At 40.9% G+C, this 10,041-nt stretch overlaps 1 protein-coding gene across 1 annotated transcript; it reads right to left on the reverse strand.

The window, feature by feature from the left end:
- Positions 1-402: 402 nt before the first annotated feature.
- FAM154A (family with sequence similarity 154, member A) lies at positions 403-8,352 on the reverse strand. The gene is made up of 3 exons (XM_010008481.1): positions 8,189-8,352; positions 5,465-5,667; positions 403-1,352 (listed from the first exon to the last, which is right to left on the reverse strand). The coding sequence occupies exons 1-3, from the start codon at positions 8,293-8,295 to the stop codon at positions 403-405; spliced, it is 1,260 nt and encodes a 419-aa protein (XP_010006783.1). The 5' UTR covers positions 8,296-8,352.
- Positions 8,353-10,041: the final 1,689 nt, after the last annotated feature.

The following is a 10,041-nucleotide window of genomic DNA, read 5'->3' on the forward strand; positions in this document are numbered from 1 at the left end:
GGCAACACTGTGACACATTTAATGAAGATGCAATCTTCAATAATACTTATCCAGTAATTGTACCTTTACTACATGCTTTTGATGGGTGTGACTGATAAGGTCAGATCTCAGACTTTGTTTTCCAGCCATGACTTTTAAGGGGGCAGAGGAGGAATGGGAAAAACAAAAACAAAAAACAAAGAAGCTAGGATCAATGTGACTTTTCCATGGATTTTATATTTTTCTTTTGTCTAAATGACAAGATGCCAATGCCTGGGAACTAAGTTTATTTTATGATAAATATTTAATCAGTAATTGGTTGAAAAGAAATCTACAAAAAAAATCAAGCTGTCATTTGTAGCTCAATGAGGCCCTGATCTTTGAATCCATTTCCAAGAAGGCTGCATTCACTCTCTTTTTCCTTCAATATTCACCTTGTGGGCACTCACTCTTGGAAGCAGGGAGATAGAGCTTGTGACCGTCACCATCAACTCCCTCAAAGACATAACCAGGTGGATCTTTGTAGGAGGCCAAGCATTTAACAATGTCCTTTGGTGTGTAGCTGGTAGCGTAGGTGGTTTTAGCATCTAGAAGAGTGTGCTTTGGGCGTGACCAGGCAGGTTTATAGCTCTCTGTAACTGTGAGTGGATGAGGCACATAATGGCTCTGAAAAGTAGTCAAGCAATCCATTGGTTCTGATGAGCAAGTCAGTTCCACAGCATGAACAATAGGTTCTTGTCTCTTGCACAGCCAAGGCTTATAGTCTTCCTTCATTACAGAACAGCTGTTGAATGGCCCAGCATTTTTATTAATCTTGCCAAAAGTTCGACATATCTTGGCTGGCTTGCCATTTAGGGGCTTGTAGTGTACCTGAGTAGTGGTGTGAAGGTCCATTTTTTCCAGAGGAGGAAGATAGACAGCAGGTTTTTTTCTGAAAACAGGAAGCCGTGGCCAAGTTTGGTATTTTTCCTGAAACTCGGTTGCAGAGGAAAATGGAAGGTCATCGGGAAATTTCAATTGGAGTGGTTTTGCCAGCTTGGCTGGCTGACCAGCCAGCCCCTTGTAAGAAGCCTTGTGGGTAGTGAGACCATCAAATGGGGTCTCGCTGGCCTTGTATTCCTCATATTTATGGACATAAGGTTTCTCCAGAACATGTGGCACATAATTCACTCTATAGCTGCTCATATTCTCAAAGGGAGGCTTGTTTTTCTCGTCCATTTTCATGGGTTTGCAGCTCTGAGTGGCAACTGGCCCTCTGTAGACATAGTCATCCTGAGCGCTGCTTCTGTGGTCAAATGCTTCTTCTGCTGGGCAAAATGTGTTGTTTGGTTTGATCATCTCTGTCCTTGGTTCATTCCATAGCACATAGTCATCTGAAACATAAGAGGATTGCTATCTAAATACTCAACGGAAGTTCTTCGGTGAGTTTAGGCACATACCATGCTATGTTCTGAATATTACATTTTCTACTACAATAAATATTTGTTGATGTTGTAATGATTGACAAATCCTATTAAAAGAACTGTTAATAGAACAAATTGTACACTCGCATGCTGACCCCTGGAACTGCTTAGCATCTACACAGAAAATGGAATGAAAATAGTCCTGTACCCACCCATACCTATAGTGTTGTTGAAATACAATGTGGGGAGATCAAGTTAGGTTCTCAGTCTCACAGAGATATTTTCTGCAAGTGACTGAGTGGGTACTATCCTCATGCTCAGGGAACCAGAGATCATGGAAGCGGAGGATCATGTCACTGACTTTGACTCCTTTCATTGATCTTACTGCAGATATGTTGTGGCTGCTTCAGAGCACAGGCAAAGCATGCCCCTGTCTGCAGCAGGCTCTTCAGGTGTCTCCCACAGTATCCCTGTGGCAAGAACACTTTAAAGGCCAAGTTGCAGGACTATTCTTCTACTTTTTACCCTCTCATTTGGGAATTACCTGATTTCTCATCAGCACAGATATGATGCTGTCTGTTGTTTGCTGAGATCATGGCTTTGCAACTCATCTTGATGTCAGCAGACTGAGCTGTGTGACATCTCAGCTCTTGACTTTGCTCTCTGTGGCATCCCTGCTATCAGTACAAGGAACTGAGAAGGAACTCATAACTCCCTCTCCAGTTCTTCCTTATTAGAAAAACTGTGCTGGATTTTGCAGACCAAGCCTACACTGACATGAAGCATTCAATCACATTGCAGATATGGTCCATACTCCAGAAATCTTGCTATCCAAGTTAATTACTAAGAAAACATTTTAGGTGGCATTTTAGAGAAATTCATACCTTCCTTCCACAGCAGACCACCAGGAAAAAAAAAAAAAGGTGGGGGGGGTTGAAACTTAAAAAGATTTGCAGTCAGTTACACTAGAAAGTTACACTAGAAATCTATTGCAAAGCTGCCTGACTCTCCAAACAGTGCTTCAGCCACAAGACCATAATTTTTTCCCTTCCTAGTAATCCTGTACAACTTCCCCTAGAGAGCATTATGGTTACTGGAAGGAAGTTGAAATTAAATAGTCTTGGAGCTAACCAAAGTATTTATTTCTTCATTTTCCCTCCTTTGAAACCACATTGAGAGGCATGAGGCAAATAAGCTTCCAGCTGACTCTGCACAGGAAGGAAGTCTGAATTTTAAAGTACTAGAGAGTAAATGATGCAATTAGGTATCAGGATATTTGAACTCTCCAATCCAAACAGAGTTATTCCTTTTGAATGGCAGTGGCAATTGTACTGCCCAAACACATTTACACAGCAGATGTGTTCATTACAACATGAAGTTGACCAAAAAGGAAAGCAAATTTTTGCCCCAATTAAGGTGTCTATTTAAAGTCCTTCTGTTTCAAATCAGGTTACTCTGCTCTGCCACAATGGAGGAAGTAGTAGCCACAAGCTTGATGCTGCTCCCAGTGAGAACCTTGGCCCTTGGGTACAGAGGTGCCCTTGCGCTGCTAATTGGTGTAGTCATCTGAGAATATGGGTGTCCCTTTGTGCACTGGCATAGACCCTCATTTGACACCATTGGTGCCACTGAAGCCCAGGCTTCATGCCCTGCCAGTGCCAGGGGTGTTTAAATGTCCCAGGTGCTCCTTTCTCTGGGGGAACAGGAGACATCCAGGCACAACCTCACTGGTGGGCAGCTGACCTTGTCCCATGCCTAGGGTACATAATTTTCTTGGAGAGATGGTCCAGCAGGGTGAACACCACAAGTATGTAGACGTGTCATTACAAGGAATGCATTAATGAAGTGTTAAAAAGTGAGAAGTTAGCACGAGTCAGTCCATCTCTAAGTGAGAGCTCACTCAGAGATCTGACATTTCCAATGCCAACCAAGAGTTACCAAAAAACTTTTTAGTTCTTCTATCATCTTTGCTGGAAAACTGTATGTGCATTCTGGACATAACCCAAGCTTTTGAAAATATTCAAAATATGACAAGCAAGTCCATCTGTCTTCAATTTTTAAAGTTTACAAGTTCTACACATTTGGAGGCCTCATAGGCATTACAAATTTATTTTGCTTAGCATAAGCCAGCAGTGCTACTATTCCTTCAAACTATGTTACAATTCTATACTAACTCTAATTCTTCTCCTATAGATATTAATAGTTTCCCATGTAGCACAGTCTTGAAAACATTAGGGAGGAAGGAATGGAGGACATAAACCATATGTTATTGGAAAGTTAGGCACATGTCACTCTAACCAAGAAAGACAAAACTAGAATTGGATTACGTACCTGCATGTGGATAGAAACACCAATACATGTAGCTTAAAGAAGATGAGAATTTTGAAACAATAAGTTGCAAAGTCATCTGACGTTGATTGTGACATGCAATAGCATCATCTCAAACCTACAGTGTCATTTGGTGTATGGTGTATTTAGTGCAAAGGAGTATGACAATATATTAGGAAAGGTAATTAATACCACTGCAGCACTTTTTCGTATGCTGCTTAAAAAATTCAATGATGATAGTTTATTAAATAACGTTTCAAAGTTTCACACTTGAGTGTTGATCAGTAACACCTAAAAATGCTTAGAGAATAGGGCCATGAAAACTTGAGGTTTTGTGAGCCTTTTAAAAAGTGCTTTCAGTATGCAACTTGATTTTGAAGGGGTTTGAACGAAGATTTCCATTTGTAGTGTTTTGAAAATACTGCAAATTATAACCAAATGTGGCTGTGATGTATTTTATTATAGCTCTAGAACAACAGTTAAGGTGCTGACCTGAACACTGATAAAAGGCAAAGATATACAGCTGGTTCAGATACAGTTAACGATATCTAAACACAGAAGGAATGAACCTCTGCTTGCATTAAGCAGCCTTTTTTTATCAGCTTCACTGAAGCTATTCCAAGGAATACAATCTGGTGACATTCACTGTGCAAAACAAAGTGTTCAAAATTGTGCATTCACGGGTATTTTGCACCTGTGAGCCATAGTCTTCATGACTCAAGTAATTCTAAAATGTACAGTGTTTCCTGTAAGCTTAATTTGAAAATTTCAGTTTGTGCCATTGCAAACATTCAGCTGCACTGAAATATGACTTTCAGTCATTTCAGCTGGGTAATCTTAACACTGCGTTCATATATGTCTTATTTTCTTATTTCTTTTATAATTTTGAGTTTTAAGAAAAAACTGTTTCTGTACATTGGTTCAAATCTCAATACCAGCGCCAATCATAAGCATTTACATTTGCACAGCATAATTAAAATAAAATAATAAAATACACAATTACATTATTTTAAGTAATACATAAAAGCTAGCTATCTGATTAGCAACATTAGCTAGCTGGAGGGTGTGCAGAGGGAAGGAAAAATCCTCTGATTTCTACTTATGACTTAATACAAAATCTAGCATAGTTACTGGTAGTTTTCTTCCAGTGCATGCAGAAGAGAATTCTAGCTGGTAGAGGGGAAGGAAAAAAGTCCCCGCAAAGACAAAGTTACTGCTGCAGCAAGTTATTGCTACCAAGAAACAAGGACATAGATGCGCAATTCCCCTGTTTTACCAGAGAATAAAGCTTGAGTGCTTTGGACATTCGTGTGGAAATTTTGTGCTCATAATTCAGCAGGTGAACTCTGCAGCACTGAGGAAAAAATCCCATGCTTCATGACATGCTTAGACCTGGCACATTCTACATTGTTCTTAGATGCATCTGATGGACTGAACGTGTGGACCAATTCTGCAGAGTATCAAAAGTATGTTCAGTATATCCTAAGGCTGATGTTGTTGGAGCCACTTGCAGGAGTTCACATGGCCCTAGGATGCATGTAGGCTTGTTAGATATGCAAAGGAGGTGAGTTCAGAGATCCCAGTGCTACCATGAAGGCAAGACTTTGTTCTCAACAATTTGTGTCTGTGTCATTCCTGCACGGCTTGTTGGTGCACATAGACAGAAGGAATATAAACTGCATGCTGTTATGATCTGTCTTCTTAAAAAATGAAGCTACGGCTGATGTCCTGAAAGAAGCTGTAAGGGAACATACCTTCATAAGTGGTTCTTGTATCCATCTTGGCTATGGGGATGTGTCTTGTCACGTAGGGGAGACATGGAGGTACTTGACAGATAGAGTAGGCATTATAATCTTTTTTATATGTGGAGGTCAAATCCATAATCTTATCACTCTTGACATACTTTTCACGTTGTTGAATCTTCCGTGGCAACACTTTATGAGCTATGTAATCTCTCCTGTGAATAATAATTTCATTATGTCTTTCATCTCAGAAAAAAAATATGTTCCTTTTCCTCAACATATAAAGGAATTAAAACTTCCCCTCATTTCCACAGCCTAAGAAAGTCTGGAGAGGATACAAGCAATTCATGAAACACACAAGCCTTTCATGTTTGGAAACCTGGACTCTGAAAAAGGAACTGAGGCATTTCTGGACAACCTCAGGCAGGCTAGGTTTCCCCTTCCCTTTATCCAGTGAGGTTAATGACCTTACACAGAGCTATCTCTTTTCTACAGTGGAATCATAGCAGGAGACCTACCTCCTTTTAAAAGCCCAATAATTATAGCATGCTATCTAGTCTGTATAGGAAACAGGAGAGAGCCAACAATAGTCTTCCCAGACAATACACTGTACTGCATTTGAGCCCAGGATGGGGAAATAACAGCAAAACAGTTTTACAGCAAACACGAGTTGAGGGAATAAGCATCAGCATGGTTAGACAATCAGCCTTTTCTCAGATACCTCTGCGAAAGAGCTGTTTTAAGATACTGTAGCAGCATTACTTAGCTCCAACAAAACATTACAAAAACAATATTGAGAAGAAAATAACATCACCATCCGACATTCACTGACCTGAGCCTTCTTCATTGCCCACAACCCTTGGTACACAAGAGAGAATCTGCTGCCAGGCACCAGTGAATTCAGTCTTTAATGCCAGAGTATGTTTCCATTGGTTTGCAGATCTGTTTTCACCATTGGCCCAGCCATGAAAAACAGTCAGTGTAGAAGCTATTCTAATATTCATATTGAGCACCTGGAGCGATGCTGGGTGGGCAAGAGATACTTCTGTAGATATCACACACATAGTATCCCCTTGGCATAGTTCTGTCAGCATCTTAAAGCCAATGTGTTTTTTAAAACGAGCCAAAAAAAGACAAGCAGGAGTATAACAGGCATGCAGCGCTCTCTGTAGCAAGAACTCAGTAAGAGAGTCTCTCCCAGGCCACTCACAGTACACTGCAGAATCCCATGTTTGAAACAGTTGAGCATGTACCAAGGGCAAGTAAGACCACAGGCAGCCAATTCTTGAGCAGTGTGATCAAAGGTTTTCTGCCAGGGGGAGTACCTCTTTCCCACTCTGACCATTGTGATACAACAGAACCTACAGACAAAAGACTGATCTGCTGATAAATCAGTGGCAACCTGCATCCAAGAAGCCATGAAAAATGGTGCTGCCTGCAACTCCCAGACCTTAGCCTGTTACAATATGACACACCTAACACTCAGCAATGTGTTGTTACAGAAAACTGGTGACAACTCAGTGTTCCCTGGCCTCACAGTCCCTGCAGTCACTCTCATGTACCCAGTCAATTCATTCTCTCCTGAGTTTAGCCACACAGAACCAGAGCTTTTAGGAGCCCTCCAATACATGGTGGCACTTTTCCAGTAGGCCTAGGTACTTCATGCTGAGTGTTATTTTCTTACCAGTGTTGCCCAGAGGATAGCAAGACTTGCACTCCAATGGCTAACTGTTCAGGCTGTTTTCTCCTCTTAAAAGGGCAGGCAAGTTTTACATTTTTGGTAGAGTGCATGCTCTGAGAAGCAAGTGTAAGCAGTTTCTGCTCTTTCAGTTTGCTTTTCAGAAGTTGTATGAAACTCCAGGAGTAACAGCTACTGTGGGAATCACTAGCCTTGTCTGAGCAAGCATAGTTTTGCTCATTGAATGCTACATTTCTAACAACTCCTTGACAGGTCCCACATGGTGGCTGCCCCTCCTCATTTGCTTTAAGAGGACACCAGTGAACTCAGAATTTAGTTATAAGCAGGTACAAAGATGTGTCTACCTGCTGCACCTCATGCTGGAGGTGGAACGCATAGATAGAAGTGAAGTCTGCTCTTCGAAACCCTCTGAATTGTTGCTGAAAACTCCCACATACACAGAAGCATCCCAAATGTAAGTTGGGTATTCTCAGCCACATTTGTGGATTGAATTGACAGCTCTTAAAAAGGCATAAGTTGGGAAGGAGTTGATAGAACTTCCATGTCAGTATGAGAGCTGGTGTTAGCTGTTTTGACTTTATCAGTAGTCATTGCCATCTCCTAGGTCTAATTGAGTTCAAAGAAAGCAAGATGACTTTGCCTTCAATGACAAAGAGAGTAAAGGTTAAGATCAGGCAGCAGCAACTGTTTGAGGAAAGGGAAGCTCTCAGATTTGTATTAAAGGAATCAGATTTCTACTTTTCAGCAGGTTTTTTTGTGGACGAGCGCTTGGCACATCATCATGACTGTGCTTCTACAGTCCATGTATTGTCTGATCAGATCACGTCTCAGACTCAAGGAAAATAGCTGCTTGCCTCCGTTATATCAGCCTGACTCAGAATTTCATTCTCAGAGAACTCACGAGTGTTTGTACAACCGCAGTATTGTTTTTTTCAGGGTCCTCTTGTGAAAATTAATAATTTTTCTCTCTTCTGTTACCCATCTCCCACACCACTTCCTCTAAGTCCATGTCCTCACTCTTTCACTATTTTCCGTACTTTGTAGTCGAAATGCCTTCCATGGATACATCCTCCGTCTTTTCTGCTGCCTTTGGCTTGAATGAGCCTCTGGGAGCGGTGATGGGATAAAGGGGGTATCGCTCCATGTACTCTGACAGCAGGCATGGCTTCTCTCTCTTGTCATAGGGCCTGGTGGGCAGATGTGGACAACGGTGACATCTACAAGGGAAAAAAACAGCACAGGAGTTAGTGACTCAGAGTAGACGGTTAGTAATACCTCATTGTATAAGTCAGCTGCAGATTGCAACTAAGAAATAGTGGATAACTGAGCATTGTCATGACTGCTACAGCTTTGATTATTTGAAGCGCAATAGCATAACCTGCACAAAGAGAGGGTTGTTTCTGTCTACTATGACAGCCTGCAGTCAAACAACTCTGTGAAGCCAACAAAAACAGCCTAAGAAAAACAAATTAACCTAGCTGAAATAAAAGCACACAGCCAAGTGTGCCATATTGCGCTGGACAAGAAACTCTAATGTTCCTTTTGTTCCCTTCTCATAAATTCATTCAACTGTTTTGCCCACGTATTGAGCTCACTTGTGTAGACAAGTCAGCAACAGTTCAGGGGTCTCTATTTATTCACACTTGAGTAGTGCTGCTCTACCCATATCCTCCTGAAAGCAATTCTGTCCCAGTTCTGCAAGACCTTTCCAAAACAAGGACAGTGAGAATAAACTTATTTTCTGGGGAAAATCCCTCCTTACTGAAACTAAAACAGCCATGGATCATTCATCATTGGTGACCTCCATCTTTTGACATTGGGACCAGACCAGAGCAGAGTGGGCAAGGCTCAGCTAGTCACAAAGACGTTTGGGTTTCCACCCTCAGATTTCTTCCCAGAGATGTAACAGTTTATGTCCCTTTCTGGCTTGTGTCAAACCTGCTAGAGTCAATGTAAAGGTTACTGATTAAGGTCCTCAGAAACCAGCCTTCAGGAATTACAGTGAGAGGAGGAGTCCTCTGGTTTTGTGTCTCATACCTCATTCCCACCACAGTCAGAGTGTTCCCTACTGGATGGATTTTTTCCAGTGCTGTATATTCCACCACTGAATTATTAATTCTAAAAGACTTCTGTACTTAAAAAAGTCCCTATTAAATACAAAGTTGAGCAATTTAGATTAGTAGATTTCTGATTACCTTAATTTATAGAGATAAACTCTGGTCTACATTCAAGGCTACACCTTAATATATGGAATCATTTTCGAAAGTAGCACAACAGAGGAAGAAGGGCTCAGAGAGTTCAAATAAAAGTTGGCATCTTATTAACAAACTGGTTTCTCAGTCAGATTACTAATCCTTCGGAGAAATCATAAAACAGGAGGCATCTTAATAGATTTTTGCCTTAGAGAAGTTTTGAGTCCTTACAGGAGGTAAGGTAGACTATCCCTGTCAGTGAAAATATCAGAAGACTTTAGGGTGGAAATTTTTATATATATATATGTGTGTGTATATATATATCTGAGGACCCTTATAGAATTTCAGCTTGCACATAACTGGAGGAGTGGCAAACAGGAAAATGACAAAAATATTAATATATTCACTCTTGCTGGTGCATGTTACCTTGCTGGAACAGATTTTGTAACTAAATCCTTTCAAACACAGGCTGCACTGAAAATTTCTGGATACATTTGTATTCTTTCAGCATTACTAGAAATTATTCCTCACTCTCCAAGTGAAAATGACCACTTCTAGGTGCACTTTCCCTCTACTCTCTTAAACAGTAAGCAAGTCTTCAGCTTAGCTTTGAAGTGTGTTGATGAAGCCATTACATTAGATTTTTATGGTAAAACTGCACTCAGACTGGAGTGAGGGAAATAGCTGTACTACATAGT

Source organism: Chaetura pelagica, unplaced genomic scaffold, assembly GCF_000747805.2.
Source record: "Chaetura pelagica isolate M959 unplaced genomic scaffold, ChaPel_1.0 scaffold232, whole genome shotgun sequence".
NCBI classification, from domain to species: domain Eukaryota; kingdom Metazoa; phylum Chordata; class Aves; order Apodiformes; family Apodidae; genus Chaetura; species Chaetura pelagica.